General features: G+C 38.4%; 7 protein-coding genes across 8 annotated transcripts in view; 2 read left to right on the forward strand and 5 right to left on the reverse strand.

Moving 5' to 3' along the window:
• Positions 1-305: 305 nt before the first annotated feature.
• Positions 306-6,581, reverse strand: LOC9305162 (brefeldin A-inhibited guanine nucleotide-exchange protein 4). 2 transcript variants are annotated; one of them, XM_002869045.2, is made up of 10 exons: positions 5,139-6,581; positions 4,694-5,033; positions 4,179-4,601; positions 3,708-4,000; positions 3,331-3,604; positions 2,743-3,239; positions 2,329-2,650; positions 1,896-2,250; positions 1,153-1,808; positions 306-1,041 (listed from the first exon to the last, which is right to left on the reverse strand). In XM_002869045.2, the coding sequence occupies exons 1-10, from the start codon at positions 6,497-6,499 to the stop codon at positions 448-450; spliced, it is 5,115 nt and encodes a 1,704-aa protein (XP_002869091.1). In that variant the 5' UTR covers positions 6,500-6,581; the 3' UTR covers positions 306-447. The 2 variants fall into 2 exon arrangements, with proteins under 2 accessions (XP_002869091.1, XP_020875274.1); XM_021019615.1 differs by having other exon boundaries at positions 4,694-5,043.
• A 698-nt stretch (positions 6,582-7,279) lies between these two features.
• On the reverse strand, positions 7,280-10,683 carry LOC9305163 (periodic tryptophan protein 1 homolog). Its single transcript, XM_021017447.1, is given in 16 exon segments — positions 7,280-7,852; positions 7,935-8,009; positions 8,098-8,190; positions 8,284-8,409; positions 8,489-8,587; positions 8,681-8,755; positions 8,839-8,935; positions 9,041-9,096; positions 9,188-9,235; positions 9,333-9,391; positions 9,485-9,695; positions 9,776-9,856; positions 9,963-10,107; positions 10,109-10,153; positions 10,242-10,361; positions 10,588-10,683. Coding segments are annotated over 15 exon segments (1,389 nt in total). The 5' UTR covers position 10,361; positions 10,588-10,683; the 3' UTR covers positions 7,280-7,792.
• LOC9305164 (uncharacterized protein At2g17340) lies at positions 10,586-13,438 on the forward strand. Its single transcript, XM_002867029.2, has 12 exons — positions 10,586-10,991; positions 11,312-11,377; positions 11,481-11,547; positions 11,638-11,706; positions 11,786-11,926; positions 12,018-12,146; positions 12,262-12,348; positions 12,463-12,537; positions 12,619-12,696; positions 12,807-12,884; positions 12,974-13,036; positions 13,132-13,438. The coding sequence occupies exons 1-12, from the start codon at positions 10,822-10,824 to the stop codon at positions 13,210-13,212; spliced, it is 1,104 nt and encodes a 367-aa protein (XP_002867075.1). The 5' UTR covers positions 10,586-10,821; the 3' UTR covers positions 13,213-13,438.
• Positions 13,439-13,505: 67 nt separating this feature from the next.
• Positions 13,506-15,027, reverse strand: LOC9303148 (cysteine protease XCP1). Its single transcript, XM_002869047.2, has 4 exons — positions 14,506-15,027; positions 14,178-14,413; positions 13,948-14,088; positions 13,506-13,855 (listed from the first exon to the last, which is right to left on the reverse strand). Exons 1-4 carry the CDS (start codon positions 14,978-14,980, stop codon positions 13,640-13,642), a joined length of 1,068 nt encoding a protein of 355 aa, XP_002869093.1. The 5' UTR covers positions 14,981-15,027; the 3' UTR covers positions 13,506-13,639.
• A 245-nt stretch (positions 15,028-15,272) lies between these two features.
• Positions 15,273-18,345, reverse strand: LOC9305165 (CMP-sialic acid transporter 4). Its single transcript, XM_002869048.2, has 15 exons — positions 18,233-18,345; positions 18,085-18,139; positions 17,939-18,008; positions 17,752-17,863; positions 17,536-17,615; positions 17,311-17,386; positions 17,100-17,200; positions 16,885-16,956; positions 16,651-16,699; positions 16,509-16,550; positions 16,228-16,349; positions 15,997-16,056; positions 15,854-15,902; positions 15,680-15,774; positions 15,273-15,536 (listed from the first exon to the last, which is right to left on the reverse strand). Exons 1-15 carry the CDS (start codon positions 18,257-18,259, stop codon positions 15,488-15,490), a joined length of 1,059 nt encoding a protein of 352 aa, XP_002869094.1. The 5' UTR covers positions 18,260-18,345; the 3' UTR covers positions 15,273-15,487.
• A 426-nt stretch (positions 18,346-18,771) lies between these two features.
• Positions 18,772-19,727, forward strand: LOC9305166. Its single transcript, XM_021017431.1, has one exon. The coding sequence runs from the start codon at positions 19,022-19,024 to the stop codon at positions 19,463-19,465; it is 444 nt and encodes a 147-aa protein (XP_020873090.1). The 5' UTR covers positions 18,772-19,021; the 3' UTR covers positions 19,466-19,727.
• Positions 19,728-20,691: 964 nt separating this feature from the next.
• LOC9303149 (calcium-dependent protein kinase 5) overlaps positions 20,692-22,005 on the reverse strand; it is a 3,185-nt gene continuing 1,871 nt past the window's right edge. The window contains 4 exon segments of the mRNA XM_021017432.1: positions 20,692-21,151; positions 21,250-21,474; positions 21,558-21,725; positions 21,820-21,992. Of these exon segments, the coding sequence (XP_020873091.1) occupies positions 21,041-21,151; positions 21,250-21,474; positions 21,558-21,725; positions 21,820-21,992 (677 nt within the window). The 3' untranslated portion in view covers positions 20,692-21,040.

Below are 22,005 nucleotides of genomic sequence, written 5' to 3' on the forward strand. Positions count from 1 at the left end.
TTCTGATATTTCCTTTTTTCATGTTTTGCCAAAAAAAAAAAGGAAATTGATTAAGGTAAGAAAAAGTTACATTACCGTTGCAACAATCATATTTTTTTTTACTGTGTAACAACAATCTCATGTAGCTAAAGGCTACAATCAGCTTCTTCTCAATCTCATATCGTTTGTTCCCAAACAATTGCAGTATTGTCGAGATCTGGATATCATCTGGATCTCGACAGTGCTCCTCTTTGTCGTCTAACAATGGAGGAGGAGGTAGATTATCAAAAGTCCTTTTCTTTTTGTGTCAGTAATTTTCTTTTAAATCACGCAATGTATTAAATTTCATTTACTAAAAACAACATAAACATCTATGGCCAAATTTTATTCGGGTAGACAGCCAAACCCCAAAAAAAAACATGTGGACGACACACAGATCAGTGAATTACTTAAGCCACAAGCAAGCGACTAAGCCAGAATAGGACCAATGCACGATTTCAAAACATTGCTTAGGACGTACGGAACTTGTGGAGAGCAATGCTCAGTCCTCACAAGATCCACCAACAAAGGGAAGAAGCTGGACACGTGTCTTTTCAGAGACTCTGCTTCTAATGAGCACAAGGCTTCGAGTGAAGAAACAAGCAGTGAAGTTCTCGCCGTTGCTTCTTCTACACGATCTGATTCCATCGGAAGAACCCATAGGACTGGTTTTCTTTGTTGTTGTTGTTGTGGATCTGTGCATTTAAGGTATATCTTCACGACTTTTGCGCATTCAGTGACTAGACGCGACTCGAGATCTAGTTCTTTGGAGACGTTTGGATTGCAAGTGACCATGTCTTGTAGGAACATCATGTAGGATTTATAAGCCTCGTTCTCGAAGTTAAGTAGTTGAGGCTCTGTTAGGTTTTGGACTGAGCATGCTCTCTTGAACTTCCTTCTAAGAACTGTGTCGGTGTTTAGTTGCTGCGCGTGAGACGCGATGCACGAGAAAATGTCTGCGAGGATATCCACATGTGATGCGGACAACGAGAACTGGTTTTTTCTATATAAATCACTCACAACCTGTAAAAGAAACAGAGAAGTCAAAAACAGAGTCATTGGCTTAAAAAGAAAGAAACAGACAAGTCAAAAACAGAGTCGTTGGCTTAAACAGAGAGAGAAAAGAGAGGGGACCTCGACGATTTGAGACAGGACATCAATGTGTTTCTTTGTTCTGGAGACAACATACGACATGATGTGAAGACTGTCATCATCGAGATCATCTTTGTTTACACTTTGACCAGAAACTGTTTCAACATCTTCGATATCATCCATTGTTCTCAAGACTTTCATGAAACCGGCAAAAGTCAGCGAGGCTGCTTCCTTGAGAGACAAGAAAATCTCTCTCCATTCATCTTCAGAGGCACTACGAGCCAATCCATCAGCCAAATGAAGCAAAACAGAGATTCCAGAGCCTGTAGAGCCTTGAAAAGGACTCTTTATGAACCCTATGAGGATTGACACAACGCTTGGAAGCTGAGATCTCACGGATCTGAAAAATTTAATGAGTAGGTCAACGAGAAGCTGCAATGCAAGTGCTGATGTCTCAGCGTCCCATGTAGTTTCTTCGGTGTCTAGAGAAGCCGAGGATGGCGAATCAACATTTTCTTCGAATAGCATATCAGTTTTACTTCGTATGTTGTTGAAAACTGGGAGAATGATAGAGCTGAAGATTCCAGTCCAAAAGGGTCTTGTAAAAAGATGCCCATGATCCATCAGAATGTGGAACAATACTTCTATGGAACGCTTTCGAATTGCTGGTCTTGGATCTGAGGCTTGTTTAGATAGACCTGAACAATTAACAAAACTCAAATCATTTAATCAAATAGAGGATACAACTTAGTGTGTAAAGCATAAAAGCCAGATTTGGTTGTAACCTGTAAGCAGAGGAACCCAATAGGATACTTGTTCATCAAGTTCAGTAAAACTCTGTGTATCAGAAGAATCTTCCTTTAAGGCTGAGATAGTATTATTCTTGAGTTTCTCATTCAAGACAAGTCCTCCTTCTGCAAGCTTTAAAGCGCAGAAACGAAGAAATTCTATGGTGTTGAAGCCAATGTCACCTTCAAACTTGCTGTTTGTGAAGGTGTTGAGACATCTAATGCAGTCTGCGTATACCGTTATCTCTGTCTCGATTATGCAATGAAAATGATCCCGCACGATTTTCTCGATTGTCTCAAAAGCTAACAGTACAATGTTCTTCCTCTCATCAACCGCAGCAGTTGTAAAAACCTAGACCAACAAGATCATTAGAAAACATTTTCAAACATGTATATTGGATTTGAGAAATAAATGTGTGTTACTACTTACCGTGAAGACATTTTTCCAACCAGATTTCACATTACTAACTCGACTAAGAACCATTTGGGAGACACATCGGACTATTAGCTCTCTAATCTCAGCGGAACTGCTTTTCTGCATAACAATAACGAATGGTCGAAGAAACTCATGTTGGAAATGATAGTTTGCAAGCTCCTCACGCTCCAAGAATTTCATGGAAAGCTGACGAAGAGAATCCATGACAAATATTGCAACAGAGAGATTCTCTGACAAGCCGACTGATACGAAGAAATCAGAAAGAACATTCCATATGCGGGACCAAACTAATCGGATACGGTTCATGTTATAATGCCTGTCACAGAAAGGGAAAACCGTTATCATTTGATCAGAGAGTTTCAAAGCAGAGCAATGTAATTAGTATAAGATCTTAGAATGAGAAGTTACGCTGTTTCGACTAGTTTCGTGAGGCTAAAGACACGAGGATCTGTTGGTGACTGAAGTTCTGACATGGAGACTTTACATAGCGCTTTAACAAAGGCAACTATAGCTTCACTGTTCAACCTTTGGCTATTAGCATAGACATGGTTCAACTCAAAATTGCCTATTTGATCAAGTAGATTCAAATTGGAAATGAAACTCTTGATCTGCTCCGGAGTAACTAGTTTGGGAACGCTTTTAACAAGTGAAGTACTATCATAAGAACCTCCCCTAACAACAGCCATAACAGATGGATTCTGAAAAGATCCCCGTTTCTTTAAATTTGGAAACCCCAAAGCTTTCTTTTCATCTACCTCAGTTTTTTTGGTAGGGACGTTACGTTTCTCTGATGGTGATACTTCTCCAAGGAGTTGCAAATGTTCAATACGTGAAAGACAAGTTAAAATATGTTCCCAAGAACCATGTAGATGGTTACCGTCTTCTATGGCTATCGTTATTATCGCCTGCATATAATGTTACAAGTTGTTAATAGAATCAGTTGGTGACATAAAACATATATTTAGATAGGCTGAGATATGGAACATGGGACTTTACTTTAACAGCATCAACATTTTTCTGCTTCATATCTGCAGCACAATGAAGATTAGTGAACTTGGCCATGGAAGTTACAAAAGCATCTCTCTGAGTTTGCATTCCCATAACTGCAGTGACGTGCACCGCATATCGGAAGCCTTGTAAGCAAAGAGAAGTTGCTAGTCGATCATCACTCTGGTCAAGAGTGACACTAAATGCAGCAAGCATCGGTCCCCAGGAGACCTCGAGTATGGATCTCAAGATCGAAATATCTGTAACAGTATGATAAACTGACCTGCAGACCAATAACATCACAAACAGATTTCAGAATCTTTCTTACAAAGTAAGAAACAGAGAATAATATGACACATAAAAGCTGGTATAGCGATAGAGCTTACTCTGATTTCTCTGGCTTAGCTTGGAACTGTTCCTGAATATCCCTTATAAGACGTCCATTGGCACCATGTGGTTTCTCATCTGGTTGCATCCAAGAAACCAGATTGAGAATGCCGTCTAGGCCCAATAGTTTATTCAAGCCATTCACCTGTTTGTTTTGCGGGGCTAAAGTATCGGAGTTCATCTTGATTTCTTCTTTCACAACTCGATCATATAGAGAACCTAAATATTCTTCAGGCAAGTCATTTCCATCATCTATCCCCCTGTTGTTGCGGACGAAGTCAGCTTTCGTCATCTAAACAACCATTGAATTTGTACAAGGCATCAGAACGGTTTAAACAATTTCTATGTATGTACAATCTCAAAAACAGAGGAATATGCACTTCAGATTTGTTAAACTTCATATGGCATCAGACGTGTATTCCAAGGCAACAACTATCTACTTGATAAATATTAGAAGAAAGCAAGCATACCTTATCCTTAACCATGTTGTTGTGTGCATCTGTGTTGAGCATTATCACAGAATATGCAAGAACATAAGCAGTGTCTGCACTAGTAAAAGAACCAGGGTTGCATTTCCAGTAATGTTCTGCAAACTTTTCCATGATTCGATCAATTTTCTGTGCTTCTCCTGGTAACCTAAAGCCGCGCAGAAAGAACCTTATCGCTTCGACAAAATCCTTCTTTTCGAAGTTAAACGAGTCGACATATGCATGCATAACTTTGAGTGGAAGTTCCTCTCTTTCACCAAGATAATCACCAATCACAGTTCCATTTAGCCCTGCAGTCTTCATCAGAAACGAAGCCACTTCCTCTGGAGAACTACCTATTTTCTTGGTACTTATGAGAAATTCGATACCTTTCGACGGCTTCCTATTGAACAGAGAGATACCTTTCTGCATATCACCAAGAACTATATGTTAGTGAACATAAAAAAAAAAACTGATATATCATCAATGATTTAAGGACTTGTCTGTAAATCCTGGACCTGCAATTCAATTTTGTAAGCCCTTCGTTGCTCAAGCATAGAGGCATCATAAGCTTCTGGATTAGTAGTATCTGGCTGTGAATCACAGTCAGATATAGTTCCTTCTAATTCATCAATCTGGCCTGCATTACTGTCCATAGAAGCATAAACTTGTGAGCCTTTAGGCCAAACGGTCTCATTCACTTTCAACTGCTGGTCCATCCAATTTCCCATTGCCTTGGCTATGTTAACCAAACACTTTACAGAATCATTCCTGAATGTAATATCTTGCGCTGGAGAGAGCGTTGTCGATGATCCGGTGGGTGGTCCTAGAGCAGTTTTGAGAAGACCGTTGACAATCCTGCAAGTATCTGATGGAATTATAAGAGCTTTAATACATTACATTTACTCTTTAACGAGTCATGCAACAACTTTGTGACAGTTTCTTAGACTAATCTAATAATACCTTTCAAGTATGTTTGAAGACTCCACATCGCAGTCGTAGTTCACAAAGATATCGACTATCAACTGCGGATCTTGTGACATTTTATCTAGCAAGTTGAGAACAGTCATCTTCTGCAAGTAACTAGGTTGAAGAACATTCTCAAGCACGCGAAGAACAATCATCGGGAAGAAAATGCCGATTTCCGCTTTCAAGACTGATCTAAGCTTTGATAACAAGCTCATGAAGATGGCACATTGCAATTGAAATATTGACATGATTGATACCGCACTGTTCTTCAGTAGTGATAAGCATAAGTATTGCTTAACGGCGTTGATGAAGCTTTCATTAGAGCGCCAAACAGAACCACCATTGTCAATAATGACTTTAAGCAACTCCAAAGACAAAGTCTTACCTCTCACCATGATCTGATCATCATTGTTCTCTTTCGACGAAAACCTCATAGACAATTTACACAAGTTCTTGAACAGAAGAAAAGCGTCCTGTCTCATCTTACTCATGTCACCGGTCTCGGAATCACCTTCTCCGTTTGCTACGTAGCCTCGAAAAGACGGTGAATCCGGATTCATAACGGTTTCAGTCTCCGGATTTTGAAGAAGAATCTGAATCACATCAGGAGGAGGAAGAGGACTTCCTTGTCCTGCAGCCATGACTTCATTCACAAACCCTTGACAGAAATAAACAGAGCTTCCTTCATTAACACTCTTGTCCGTGAAAGTTAATAGCTCGTTGACGTAAATCGTTTTCACGGAAACATCAAGCGAATCTTCTTCAGATCTTGTGAAGATCACGAGCATCATCTGAGCTAACACCGATTTAGCACAGATCTGTGTCGTGCCGCTCAAGCCACCGAGGTAAATGTTGTAACAAGTCTTGACAACGTGCAACAAGCAATCACCACGGATCAAAATACATGGAGATCTAACGGCGGCGAGAAGAACTCGAAGAACAGCGAGTTGAATCGGTTCTTCGGCTATAGCTCCGACTTTGGAGACGGCGTTGACGAGCTTGAAGAGGATAGAATCTTGTTTTGAGGATTGGATCTCACCACGGAGGATTGAGAGAGAGAAGAGTTTAAAAGCGCAATCTAGAGATGGCTCGACGACTTTTGAATAAGCAGTGTCGAGAGAGAAGAGAAAAGGTTGGAGAACGGAATCTGCATCTGATGCGGCGAGGCCGGAGACGACGGAGGAAGGATCGTGAAAGTCGTCGGGAAGAGATTCGAGCTTGTCGAGAACGGATTTACATGAAGAGACGAGGTACGTGTGTTTACGCCACGCAGCGTTTTTTATGATCTTGTCTAATGATGGACCTATGATCCGGCCACAACGTGTGGCGCCGCCGAGAGTTTGTGACGTCGACATCGCCGGAAAATCGAAAGTTTGATTTAGTCCATTGGTCGGAAGAGAGAGGTTGAATTTGATCGTACGTTTCAATTTGTTAAGTGCGGCATTTATATAGCTTCTTGATTTGCTGAATTGGTAAAAGCTTTCCTGCTGAAGAGGAAGAGCGCGTGGAGATCACTTGTTAGAGAGGCGCGTGTTATCTTATTTTCCCACTCATCTCCCACGTCCCATATGGCAACTATGATCCAATCAAATGTTTTAAAATATTAATACGATATTAATGTATAATAATGGTCACGTTATTAAAAGTAAAAAATTGTATAGTAGTAACTAGTAATGTGTCTTAATCAATTTACTTTGATGGAAACGTAACCGTAGTAATCTAGAAAGTAGAAACATAATTGCACTTATAAATTTTCTAGCTTTCTGGTATGACTTTTTTTTTTTTTTTTAACGTAACAGTAGTAAGTAAGTAATAAAGATGATTTTCTTCAATTCACACGATAATTTTAGAGTCATATTAATACATTGGTTATTCTTCGGACATTTAATATTGTATATGGGTAAAATTAAAGATAATTGATGAAATGTTGATTTAGTATTAAGAAACTATATATGTAGACGACCAAAGAGATCTGATTCCAAAATTTGGGTATGACTTATCAATCAATTCACTGCGACTAAAATTAATCCGACTTGTATAAGTACAAGTGTAACAAGTCAAATCATTATTTTGTTTTTTTTTTCCAAACCACATGCCATAGATTATAGTGGGTTTAATCCAACTATATGGTGTCCAAACGCCAAACACGACGACATTTTGACCGGTTTACATAAAATACAATGATAGATTTTGATTGTCTTGCAATATTCTCTTTGTTTACAATGTGAAAGCGTAAAGGATATCGCAATATGCTGTCTAAGAAAAAAAAAAATCGAAATATATTGTCATTTCTACAAAAGTATGTATTATATGCATAGATTTATCTAATGATATTTGATTGATTAGTTGCATTACTTTTGCAGTAGTGGGAAATATACATAAATTGACATTTTCAAAGCAAGCAATTGTATTTGCTTGGATAAACCAAATGGTGAGGGAAGGAAGATGTAACGTTTCAACTTGTATCAATCATCCAAATTAGACCTAGTCTTAATAGGATCAAAGGAACCTAAAACCGAAACAAGACTTCTAGAAACATTTACTTAATTATTATTCTAAAGTTTTTTTATTCATGATTCTCTCAGTACTCTTCCTCATCGAACTCCTTCATCCACACTTCCTCAACTTTGTAATGGCATATATATGGTTCATGGTCGGCTGCTCCCATATCTTCGGGACACACCAGTGTCTGATAAAGTATCCCACACCTGCACAAGCATGCACATATATACGTTAGTTTCCTCAAAAACAGAACTTGTAAGTTCTTGTACCATCAAAATCACTACTCACATTTAGTCCCTCTGAGCCACAAACAGCGAGTAAGAAGGGGCAGTCCGCAGAGAATGAGACCGAGAAAACTTCTCCCTGTTTGATATATCAAAAGTTTGGAATGGTGAACAAAGAAACCAGAAAGAAACGTGTGCCAACAGAAATACTTATTCATCGCTCTTACAGCATTTGGCATGTTTGTAGCAATCCATGATGGTTGATTGTTTGAAAGATCCCAAAGTTTCACACTTTCATCCCTAGATCCCGTAGCCAAAAGCTGCACAGCTCGAAGAATGACGTAAATGTTAAAACGACTAGCTACACTATGAATATGGTAGGAGACAAGAGAGAAAGAGAGATATGTATGTACATTGGGGGCCTGTATGTTGTATGATATGGAGGAGACTTCACCATAATGAGCATGGAGAATGAAATTTGGTGATAAATCAGAAGCACGTATATCAAATCCCTTCACAGTTCCATCTTCGAGACTCGCCTAAGATGGAAGAAGAAAAAGATAAATATCTGAAATATTCACATGCCTGTGTTAGAAGAGCAAAGAAAGCGTAATGCACCACAAAGGAGTGTTCGCTGTGAGGATCCCAGGCCAAGTCTTCAACTTCCGCCTTGGTAGACCATTTCAAACCCGAGTGTGAAGGGTCCCTTCCGTCTTTCTGCGACATATGTATAGTAATAAAAGACTGGTTAAAATTTGTTCATGTACAAGAACTCAACACATGAAAAGGAACAAAAACTGTTGTGATCACCATTACTACAGTGCCATCACTAGACCCACTGAGGAGTACTTCTGGAGCATAATGGTTCCATGCAACCGCTTTAACCTGTTATAGTCAACCAACACACAATAAACCATGAGCATGCCACAGATGCTTGAAAGAGCATGGAAACAGTTTCACCTTCATACCTTCTCTTCGTGATGCTCCATAGTGACCTTGCATTTCCCCGTAGCCACATCCCAAACCTTAACTTTTTTGTCGGCACTGGCACTAGCAACTATATTCCTATTTTTCCAGTTAAAAGTAAAAGATAACAATGAGAGTCTGGTAATTACGCAAGTCCTGGAGATAATTTTCAATCATGGAACCACAGAGCTTAGAAATATATACCGAAACTCCTTGTTCCAAGCAAGATCAATTACTGGATCAGTGTGGCAATCTGATGTCTAGAGTGAGAGAAAGACAGCTAACTAAGTTAACTGGTTACATTTGGAAAAACAGAGGAGCTAAATAGTTTTCAAAAGTTGGTTGTCACACCTGTCCGGCTATTCGTCCCAGTTGTACACAAGGTAGCACCTCATTCACCTAAAGCATTATATAACCAACATACAATTCATTATCTCATGATCGATAAAAAAAAAAAAAGGTAAGCATCATCAAAAGACAGTTTACAGTTACATACAAGGTCAAGATCCCATATCTCTTTGGAGGAGTCCATTGACCCGATAGCTACAAAGTTCCCTGCCAACACGTAAGCAAAACTTGAGAAACATGATAAATCTCATCCACAAGAAAAGGAAAAAAAAGAAAGAAGCTGCGTGGATACACACTAACCTTTTTCCCCTCCTTTGAGAGGACAATCAAGCCATGCTGTGCACAATGGAGCCTTGGATATAATCATGTCATGACGAAGATACATGTTCCCGGATTCCTCGTATACATAAACCTCGAGAGAGTTGACTTCACGTTTAATACTAGCACAGATGATCAGTAAATCGGTTGGCCTAATTATCATGTCATCGAGATCCTCTGAGTCATAGTCAGCCTAGGGGATATCAAGATCAGTATTTACTATTGAGTTTGCACAAGTAATTAAGAGAAAAACAAATTAATGGTATGACTTACGTCAGTATCCTTTAGGTATGGATCCATCTCATTGCTTGGATAATAAAGGTCTCCCTGGCCAGAGCTAAACAGTTCAATCTCTGAGTCCAACACAAGGATCATGAAGGAAACTGTACATTAGCATATATGCAAAATACGGCAATGAAAATCCGTAGGAAAAAGAAAAGAAAGAGCTGATATATGTAGCACCGTCCTCTTCGTCATAGTTATCCATGTCGAGTTCTTTCAAGAACTTGACAACGTCATCAGCATCTGTTGAAGAAGAAGAAGCACCCTTGCTTTTGGAACATGGTTTCCCAAAAGATTTTGCTACAGACTTGGCATGGGCAACTCTGTGTTTCATCGTCCATCTCTTCTTCCTCATCCATGCCACTCAGACTGTATCCACAGTAAGTGTAATCAATGGTGTGATTATCTCCTTGAAGGGAAAAAAGAGCAGAGAAACAGGAACGGGAAAAAAGATCACCTTTTTTTGAAAGTGCCATTTTGGATGAGCTCTTTGATATCCTCCATAGAAGGAGATTCAGCAGAATCAGGCATGGCCTTTGATGCCCCTTTTGGGATCCATGAAAATGCAGCAATCATTCTGCAAAAATCAACAGAACTTTACTTCATAAACGCAGCTAAGTTAGGAAGCAACTATGAATGAATCAGCAAAGTAGAGATGACTTTTAGTGTCTGTAAACTTGGCACCTAAATAAAGAGCTCTCGAGAAAGCTTACGATTCCGTAACCTAAACATGACAGAGAGTATCGAGTTCCAGTCTAAACTTAAGTTCCAAAAAGGTTTCAACTTTAAGAAAGAGAGCTTACGATCAGAAATCGAAAACCACACAACGTACGACTCGTGCAAGAAGCTTGCTCCTCTGCTTGGGAGAGCGAGAACGCGCGGCGCAAAGAGACAAGGAGGATAAACGACAAACGTTTGAAAGCAATTAAAATAAGGGTTTCCTCTAAACTTGCCAGATTTGTGTATTAAAAGAACGATCACTTCTTTTTTATTCTACCAGTGAATTTCATATCTCACTTCACACGTACGAACGAAGAATGGAGAGCGACTCCGAGATGGTTGCGTTGCCTCTGTTACCGACGCCGATAGAATCAAACTACAGGGCTTGCACCATTCCTTATCGATTCCCTTCTGATAATCCTAGAAAGGCTACTCCTACTGAGATCTCCTGGATCGATCTCTTCTCCAATTCCATCCCTTCTTTCAAGTTCGAATCTCTCTCTCTCTCACTCTCTTGATTTTTGTTTTGCATTTTTTGATTTTTGTGATCTGGGAAGCTCATATACCTTTGAAATTGCTCGGATTTTGGATTTCATCCTTCAATTGATCAATCTGTTTAATTTTGATTCTTGTCTTGAATCCCTGATTCATACTCTTTCTGACTTTTCATGAGCTTTGGCTTTGTGACATCACGAACAAACTCTGATTCTTTATTGGAAACAAGAAACTTCCTGATCCAACGAATTAAAAAAAATTCAAACTTTCAGTCTTCTAAACTTGTTTTGTTTGGTTTTTTTTTTTTTGCAGGGAACGTGCAGAGAGCGACACAACAGTTCCAGATGCTCCTGTTCGAGCTGAAAAATTTGCCAAAAGGTGTGTGTTCTATATACCTTGCCTCACATGTGTTTTCATAGTTGCTACGAAGATGCACTCTTTCGCTCAAAAGCATTCAATTTTGCGTTTGATTTCTCGCAAGGTATGCTGAGATTCTTGAGGACTTGAAGAAAGATCCGGAGAGCCATGGTGGTCCACCAGATTGCATTGTAAGTTTAAAACACTTTCCTCTTGTAAAGTAAATGCTTGTAGAGAGCTTTGTTATTCATATATTAGTATGGTGTTTTTTTTTTCTGCAGCTTCTCTGCAGAATCCGTGAGCTAATACTAAGAGAATTGGGATTTAGGGACATATTCAAGAAAGTTAAGGTGTGATTTCCTTGACAAGGGTTTTCTCGAAAAGCATAAGTTCTCTTGTACTCTTTTCTGATTGGGTGAGTTCATTTAGGATGAGGAGAATGCAAAGGCTATATCACTATTTCCTGAAGTTGTTCGTTTGAGTGATGCTATTGACGATGAAGGCAAGCGCATAGAGAATCTGGTCAGAGGGATATTTGCTGGAAACATCTTTGATCTGGGTTCTGCACAGGTATATCATCTCTTTCTTTTCATCTACTGTTCTCTGTTTTGTTAAGTATCTTAATGAGTGGATCTTGTGTTTCTTTAATCACATATTGAAGCTTGCTGAGGTTTTCTCAAAAGACGGCATGTCCTTTTTGGCTAGCTGTCAGAACTTGGTTTCACGACCATGGGTCATTGATGACTTGGATAACTTTCAAGCTAGATGGGTCAAGAAGCCTTGGAAGAAGGTCACTTCTTTAACTTCTCTCTGTTTTTGTCTGCTTAACCTATGCTTTATCCTGACTTAAAAGTTTTATCGCAGGACACACTGATTTGTTTTATTCCTCTCTTTTTTCATGACAGGCTGTGATATTTGTCGATAATTCTGGTGCAGACATAATTTTGGGTATCTTGCCCTTTGCTAGAGAAATGCTACGTCGAGGAATGCAGGTGCTTCCATGTCCTAAAATCATGCTGACTTTTTTTTTTTGCACAATTATGGACATTTTTGATTGTGAGAAGTATATTCTAAGTCTTTCCTCCTTTTCACCTTCCCTTTTAAAGGTTGTGCTGGCTGCTAATGAGCTTCCATCTATCAACGATGTAACTTATATCGAGCTTGCAGAGATATTGTCTAAGGTGATGAATAGAGTCATTTGGGTACTCTAGTCCATTACAGATTAAAGAAACTCGACCCTGACTGAGTCTTTAATATACCAGCTGAAGGATGAAAATGGACAATTGATGGGTGTTGATACCTCGAATCTTCTTATTGCAAATTCAGGGAATGACTTACCGGTATGGTATTCAAAAGCTCGCAGAAGATGATTGGACTTTCAGTATGAGCAATTCCTGTTTATCCATTGGTAATTGTTAAAAAATTTCTTCTCCTTTCTATACTGTTGCAGGTTATTGATCTTGCAAGAGTATCACAGGAGGTTGCGTACCTCTCAACCGATGCAGACTTGGTCATCTTAGAAGGCATGGTAAGACCTTTAAATCGTGTGAAGGTGGTGAACTATGTGTTATCTAGTCTTAGGTATCACCAAACTTACTCCTTTACTGTCCTGTACAGGGCCGTGGAATAGAGACAAACCTTTATGCTCAGTTCAAGTGTGATTCCCTCAAGATTGGAATGGTAATAAACTTATAGTGTCATGGTGTTACATAGAAAAAGAGTTACATGTTTCTTGATTCTTCCTTATTACTCAAGTCTGGTCTTTTTTTATGCAGGTGAAGCATCCAGAAGTAGCACAATTTCTCGGAGGACGGCTTTATGACTGTGTCATCAAATACAATGAAGTTCAGAGTTAATTATAGTTCACAAACACATTTTTACTGAACCAGCCATTCAGTTTATTATATGAAAAACTGTTAGGCTTTGTAAGTTAGAGATCCAATCTCTATCTCTGCATTCAGATGTAAGAATTGAAAAATCTTTCGACATTCTTTATTAAACACACAAAAAGCACCAATCTTTCTGATTGGTCCTTATATGGTATTTGAAAGTTCTATATATGAGAACATGATCTTATTGAGAGAGGTAGGTCTAAAGGTCATGGTTTTTAGGTTTCTTGAAGCTGGAGGAGCATTGGGAGGACGTGCAGTCAGAAAAAAAGGTAAGTGAACTCTCACCATGTTATTTGAAAATCTCACATTCATCAATACGATATAATGTGCAATCGAAATGCATTGAAAGAAAAAAAAAAAAAAAGGTAGGATGCAGCAACAAGGTAGATCATCACTTGGTCTTGGTAGGATATGAGGCCATCTTGTTGATTCCACAGAGTCCCTCTGGTTTACCGGTGTTTCTCTTCATCCTAATAAACCCTTTCTCTCCCCATCTTGGTCCCCATGAGTTCTTGACAATAACATAGTCAGATCCCTTTGATGAACCATATCCAACTGCTGCTACACCGTGGTCCAGGTCTGTTCCACATTGTCCATTAAACACTCCCTGTAAACAAAGCAAAATCCCCAAATCGGTTTTTGAGAGAATGCCAGAAGATCGGATACATAAAACACAGTTTAGATGTCAGAATTATATACTCCTTTGTAGAACTGGAAGTCTCTTCCTGAAGCCTCAATAGCCACACTGACTGGCTGATGAGCTAAAGCCTTTACAAGGCTTTCGTCATCGTTTTCTGGGACATCTTCGTAGCCGCTGATCGTCACACGTTCCACATCCTCCTGTGTAAGATTCATGAATGATCAGTGTTTATAAATATTCTGTATCAGAGTGTAAGTTTTAGTTCATGTGTTTGTCTAGTGTTTGTTACCTTCTGCTCTTGACAAATTCCTTCTTCCATGAGATAAGGGTAATCGTCTTCTTTGTGGAGACCACCTGTTGAAATTATGTACTGGAATGCGTAGTCCATGAGACCTCCATTGCAGCCACTGTTGAAAGTTGTGTCACAGTCTATGAGTTCTTGCTCTGAAAGCGAACTCAGATTCCCTGTTGTGATCTGGTTGATCCCCTCGACAGCTGCAACTGTTGAAAATGCCCAACAGCTACCTGCAGCAACAAAATAAGATCGTTAGCTATATGAATCTCTGGTTCTATTCTATACACTTGGACCAAGAAAGATGGAAAGAAAGAAATGTTACCACATTGACCCTGGTCCTTGACAGGAGCCACAGCGCCTTTCTTCCTCCAGTCTACGGATTTAGGCAAGTCAGTGATGTCTCTGTACCTGAAGTTAGCAGAGGGCTGTCTCTTTCTAGAGAATTGTGGCTTTGCAAGTCCTAGATATCTTCCCTTGAACTCTTCATGAGTCAAATCCGCAAACTCGTTCAAACCGAGCCAGTAACTGTTGATCTCATTGTTTCTCTGGTCTATATGCATCAGGTTCTCTCTGAACACCTCGAACCTGTGCACCTTCTCCTCCACACTTTTGTAAACCTTGCTGTGTTCTGACATCCATGACTCAAAGAGCTCTAGAAGCTTTTCAGTGGAGGTCAACTGCTCCGGTGTGTATCCAACAATGGAGAAATCACGGGCAAGAGCAGAACAGAGGAGAGCTGATGCTGAAATGGCGACCAAAAGAGAGAATTTAGTAAGTGATGGTGCAGAAAAAGCCATAGCTAAATCTGTTCACTGAGAGAAGAGGAAGAAGAAGAAGAGATGGTGAGAAAGAGAGTAGAGGAATAGAGCTTATATACAAGTGGGAGACAAGACAAAGGCTCATAGTATTGGCTTTGAAGCAAAGACAATGATTAATTTAAAAACCAAGTACGCTGGTCTCTGAGTCTTCACGGTTGGATCATTTTTGGTTAAGCCTTTTCCTCTAAGCGTGCAATTTTCAACAAAATAACTTCACTTTCAAACAGTTAATGATTATTAAAATATATGGAGGGAGGATTTATAAACAAAGTTAGGCTTAAAATTTCGGGAATTTATACTATTGCTCTTAATAGTTTTTGGTTCCGTACAAATGAGAATAGTATATCATGAACGGGATAAAAATCAATACAGAAGCACAAATGTGATATACCTACACGAAAAACAAAATCGTAATCGTTCAAAAGCTTTATCTCTGTACTAGAATAATGGCAGTTTTCTTGGTAGATGTAAGTGTGAAGATCTTTACTATCGTAGCTTCCCTGCGGAATGCAAATATACTGAAACAGAGACGACCCTGCAAAGTGCAAACACAGTGATGCATTTTATGAGAAACCTTTTACGCAATCATTGGCTCTTATGTGCATGAATGTTGGTGGCTACTTTTGATATCAAAAGTTGAGATGATTGTATTAGCAAAAGCAAATGTGGTTAACTTACGTTGAACCCAAGAAGAAGGCTAGGGAAAGATGATAATTGAAGAGGAATACAGAGACAACCGCGGTGAGAAGCATCGCCACTGATGTTGAATAAACCTACATACCGATTGATAAAGTTAACCCCGTGTAAAAAAGTGGCAGGGGAATAAATGTGCATTTTTTGCAAATATAATACCTTCACAATATTGTCTGCATATTTCATCACCATCGACACAGCAATGCCACTGCAAAACAAACAATAGAAGAGTGTTTTTGTGTTAGCTTCACTAACTTACATCAGAGTTAAGAGAAAAGTCTGGCCTCTAAAGCAGCTTTTACCTGAGAGCATGGTTAAGAATCATGAGTACTGTGATGAAGGAGTAACCATGGAAGAATCCCCTGAAAATGAAAAGCCAGCCCATTCAATACCAGAGCAGATGAGACATAACAGCATAATACGCAGCCAGTAGAATATAATGGAACTACAGGACACCAAGGCTATAGAGGTGTGGTACTAGTAAGTTCTGGCATTTTATAGCAAGTATGAAAGAAGATGGTTTTTGGATTTACTTATTTGCAACGGCATCAAAATCTTGGATCACTATAGCAACAGCATTGAAAGCCATCCCGAAGACATATAGCCAGAAGTTCTGTACATTTATATTCCTTGAAGGTCGCTTTTTTATAATGGCCTGCGAAAATGGAAAGCAAAACCTTTATAAGCTTTATAAATCATAATTTAAGTTTATCAATGGAAAGACCCAATTATACTGTATTAGTGTTGACACACACACAGAGAAAAGAAACCAAATCAGCTTTGAGTATTACAGTATACAGTCCTAATATCTCACCTCTGTGTACACTCCGGCGAAACCACTTAAAAGAGCCATGACCTAGAAACAACAACGAGTGATTATATTAATTGGTGTGGACATGAAAGCTGCTTCACAACTCTTAGTTGATATTAGCATGCAAAGGGGGCTATCAGCTTACGATTGCCATAGTCCAACCAGGAAGAGATGTCTGAAGAACACGATCAGAACTGCAAAAGCAAATCAAATATGAGACATATATTGGAAAAATCAGCAGAGACCTGAAAGTGTTCACATAGCAGGAATCGGAAATGAGCTTTTGTGTGTTATGCATCATATGCAAGAACTGGTGAAGCTCATTTTGATAGCATTCATAAGAATATCAAGGGGTAAGAAAATCAGGCGCCACATTTACTTTGAATTCAACTGAGCAGTGGTGCATCCGCAACACAACAGAATGAAACCCGCCCACTGAATCTCGCTCAATCTGTTAGAGAAGATAGTAAGCAAAATGATTAAACCGAGGCAGTTGAAAAATTGATGGGAATATAAAACAGATAACATATGGATTTCCAGAACAACTATTCATTGGAAGCTATGAAATCCAATTTGGATGAATAAACAACCTACTTTTTCTTCAGTATAATTCTGTACAAGACACCGGTACTTATGATGTTCAAGTTCTTCAATATCTGATAGCCTGGGGCGTCTACGTAAGCAAAAATATAGTACTGCCACACAAAAGTTGTCACAACAAGTAGTTAGAGACATATTAGCATGAAAAACATAAGTTAAGAAAAATCGACCAAAGCCACAGAGAAAAAAACTCAAGAAATCCCACCTGTAACAAATTCTTGAAAAGATACAATGCTGCAGGAATTGGAAAGACTTTAACTTCATCATATGTTGTGCTTAACCTGATTCGGAGACAGCTTTTGGGTATCAGTAAAGAAAAAACTCAATGATAAATCTATGGTCATGCTCAAAGAGGAATTAGACATAAAACTCATGGAAAATTCTCTGAAACCAAACCCACAGACAGACCCTTGTCAAAAGAATATGATACCTGTTGTCGTCAGTAACACCTTCGTTTTTCCATATCCTTGTCAATGCAAGAAGAGATAAAGCACATTTCAGAGTCTCAACCTGATGTGCACCAAAGAGTAAACAAAATCACTACATCATCCTGATAGAAGATTATAAACCACACAAAATTGGCTTGCTTGCAACACATACATTACACTCAATTTCAAGAAAAAAGTAATGCATCGATGAAACTCACCAAGAAGTTGGCGGTTGTAACACTATACTCATACTTCCCAGCTCGCTTCGACCACACGATGAGTATCGCTTGAGAACTCGTCAGAATCGTTAGTGCACATGTCACTACACCCCTAATTCAACACAAGATATTCAAAGAACTAGACTTTTCCAAAACAAAAATTGAACAAAGGAATAAAAAAACTTACTTTCGTTTCCAGTTGATCCGTTCACTGGATCCAACACCCAGAGTAGCCATCGCAATGTTACTCGAAGCAACTGCCAAAATCGAAGCACCAATGAGCACACTAAACGAACAAAACAGAAGCGGAAATTTGAGAAAAGAATATCTCACCGGTATGAGATTTTCCTTTCACACTCTCGATATCAGCACCGACGTCATGATCGTCCTGAAGAAGCTCGGAACAAAATTGAGCATTAAAGAGAGTCCAAAATCCTAAATTGAAAGCAGAAGAAAGACAAAGTGATTAGAAGCAACGAACCTCGTCTTTGATTTTCCGGTACTCCATTGTTTCAAGCTCTCAGATCTCTCTGATCTCTACTCCGAACATGCTCTAGCTATTAAAAAAAAAAAAAAGGAAATTTTTGGAAAATTAAATGTAAAAAGAATAAAGTGCTTAATTTTCGATTTTCGGCTTTAAAATTTGTTGGGCCTTAATCCAATACCTTAATGGGCGCGTCTTGGCTTATCTTTTGACAATTTGTTTTTTTTGGGATTTTTGTATGTGATTTGTTTTTTTTTGTTTTTTTTTACAACATGAAAATTGTTTGGCTATGGTCAGATTCTGCTACATTTTTCTAATAAAAATAAAAAAATCACAAATAGAAGCATATACAATTTCAACAAATTTCTGTACTGAGAAAATAACATTTAAAATAAAATTACAAAGAAAAAAAATTAATTAATAAATTTGTGTTGTGATGGAAACCCTACCTGAAAACAATTGATATCTATATTCACAAAAAAAAAATGTTGTATATTTCCAATTTTATAGGTGCATTCATATATATGAGTACAAAACAACAAACTAGTATTACAAATCAGCAAATAAACAAAAACAAAAATACTACTCATAATATATATTAAATTCAAAAACAAACAAAAAAATTGCATGTAATTGGCTGGGGGCATAAAAGTAAATGGACTCCACAAAATAAAGTGGAATAAAAACCCAGCCTGTGTTAGAGCTGTGTTCACTAATCAATCTCTCACATTCATCTTCATCTTCTTCAACCTCTCTCCACACGAAGAAGAACAAACAACAAAAGCAATGAGCTCAATGATGGAGACCCTCCAGATTCGTAAACCCACTTCTCTCCCCGTTTCTCAACGTCCTAATGCAGCAGCCACCGCCGACGATGAGCCTGGTCTCATCCGACGTCGTCTCTCTTCTCTCTCACTCAACCTCTCAAACCAACCAGCGGCGATCGCAGCTCGATTCCCGAGATCCAAATCTGTTTCCGCCATGGGAGAACAAGCAGGAAGCTCTGTGAAAGAATGGTGGGAATGGGGTTGGTCATGGATCCTTTCAAGAAAACCGATATTCATCAGAGATCTTGAGCTTAACAAAGACGAAGCTAAATCAATTGGTTCACAAAACAGAGGAAGTATAATGCACGTTTTCTTCAAACTCCGATCTCAGATCCGTAATCTCATGGGACCTGCTTCGTCAGATTCTCTTCCTCTTTCTTGCAAATACAAGCGTCAACGATAAAATGATTCTTGCTTATTGCTTCACATGGGGTTGAGATTTTGTGATTTGTCTCTTCTTTTTTTTACTTTCGTGCAATGGAGTATAATGTATAATGTGTTTTTTTTCTTCTTCTTGATGTTGTATTTTGCTATAATTAATTTTCCTAGATTATTAATCAATTTATTTATTTTATTTGTGGTTACGAGTTTGTGGCTGTGCAGTTGTATTTTTGTATTTTAATAACCATGCAAATTATATAGAAAATCCGTTATTTTCGTTTTAATCTTTTACGCGCCAACATGATATTCTTCTGTCTAGTTATGATTCTGAATTTCGTTGTTGTATAGTTTCACGTACACAGTGATCAATCATAATGATAATAACACTGAGAACATATTCAAGGACTCTTAATGTTAAGTAGGTTCAAGAATTTCATAATGATACAAGTAAAACTAAAAATCTACTTAACAAAAAAAAAACAACTAAAAATCTAAAACATTTTACCGAATATTTTCCTATTTTGTGGGGGTTTCAACAAAAATGGTATGTAAAAAACAAAGTATTAACGATTACCAAAAAAAAAAAAAAACAAAGTATTACGAGAGTTCGGTTCCATAGAACTGAGACGCGTGTGGCCGACAAAACATTTGTCGGTGGCAGCAAATCGTCGGTGGCCTATTAATATTTATTGTTCTGACTTCTGATTATAGTTTACACTAAACTTTAATTTCAAGTCGGACTAGTTTTAAATTAAGAGAGAATTTGGGTAAAAATCATCGGATTTTAGCTAATTAACATATGATTTTTAAATAACAAAGCTGACGAAATTGCCATACGTTACTCAACTTACTCTTAAGAAGAGGTTATTTTAACACTAATAAAATATGAAAAAAATGCACCAAAATAAATATATATAGTTAAAGGTTGCGGCGTTGCAAAGCATGTGAATATGAGGGTACCAGAAAATCTGTACATGTAAAATACATTAAAAATCGTTTTGGTAATGTTCCAAATTACAGATTGTGGCCAATGAATAATTTGCTTGGAACAGCTTTGAGTTTTGGTTTTATTTGAGTTTAAATACAGATTACTTAGAAAAAGCACTTTGATTTCCATGATTGAGACTTGCTAGCTCATCATCTTCCACATCATAGGCCATTTGGTATTTTCATATAAATATATTCAAAACCGAGTTGTGTAGTCTGAGATGGATGAAGGGTCGTGATCGTCTAGAAAGAAGAAAGAGATTTTTCAAAATAAAAATGCTTAGACATAGCATACAAAGACACACTTTGTTTTTCAAATACAATTTTCAAATACAAGAGTGAACAAAGTTTTAACAATGGCAGATAATGAACAAAGCTCACTAACTTCAACAATGGCCATAACAAACAAACAATAAAGAGGTAAAAGAAAAAACCTCCAAAGCTACTTGACGATTAATCACACAGTCGTTAAACATTAGCTCGAACCATCCACAGCTATGAATCTGGTTTGGTCTTCTTTCTTCTCCTTCTATGTGGTGGATTCCATGAATAAAGAACATTTTTGCAGTCACAATCGCACAAGCAGATTAAACACCGGGGAAAACAACCTCTACGCGTCTCTCATGCTAATGTTTAAACTATTTCTCATCGTCCTTCTTCCAACACCAGCATTTCCCTTTTGCATCATCTCCACAAACTCACCATAATCAATCTTTCCATCCTGTTCAGACCAACATAAAAACCGAGACACTTTTATCAGCTGATGCCTCGTCATTAGTCTAGAAAGGAATGTGGAACAGAGTCGTCATATAAGCTTACATTGTTTTGATCAACTTCTTTGATGATATCTTCAAGGAAAACATCAGCCATGCCATGTTCAACACACGCTTGTTGTAGCTCATCGATTGTTATGAAACCGCTTCCGTCTTTGTCAAAGTATTGAAACGCAGCGACAAGATGCTCTTCCCGCTCGAGTTTGTTGAGATGAATCGTCGCTGCAATGAACTCACTGTAATCTATTGTCCCGCTGTTGTCCACATCAGCCTGTCAATACAAGAGCTGAGGGTAAGAATACAATACAATACCTCATTGTCTGTGTATTTAGCCAAATAATGTTAGACTTTTACCGCTTCCATTAGATCATGGATCTCTGTGTCTTTCAAGGTAGACCCATACTTTCTCAGCCCAGCTTTGAGTTCATCAAATGTGATTGCACCGCTGTTATCAGTATCCATTGCCTGAAACATTTCTCTTAAGCCAGCAATCTCTTCTTCCGAGAGGCTCTCAGCTATAACCTGATGACCCCAAAACAAAGACAACACAAACAATTCTATGAAAACTGAAGCAGAGAACATGGAAGATAAAGGGTTTAGGCACAAAATCACTCACCTTCAAAGCCATCTTCTTTAGTTTATTCATTGCAGAGAACTGCTTGAGACGAGACAGAACAGCAGGATCAAGTGCTCTATCTGGTGCAACACCATTCTCACAGATCCATGGATGACCTGAAAAAGAATTACAAAAAAGAAGAAGATATAAGTCTAATGCTGTTTGGTTGTCACTACAAGTAACCAT

This window comes from Arabidopsis lyrata, assembly GCF_000004255.2.
Source record: "Arabidopsis lyrata subsp. lyrata unplaced genomic scaffold ARALYscaffold_7, whole genome shotgun sequence".
Taxonomy (NCBI): Eukaryota; Viridiplantae; Streptophyta; class Magnoliopsida; order Brassicales; family Brassicaceae; genus Arabidopsis; species Arabidopsis lyrata.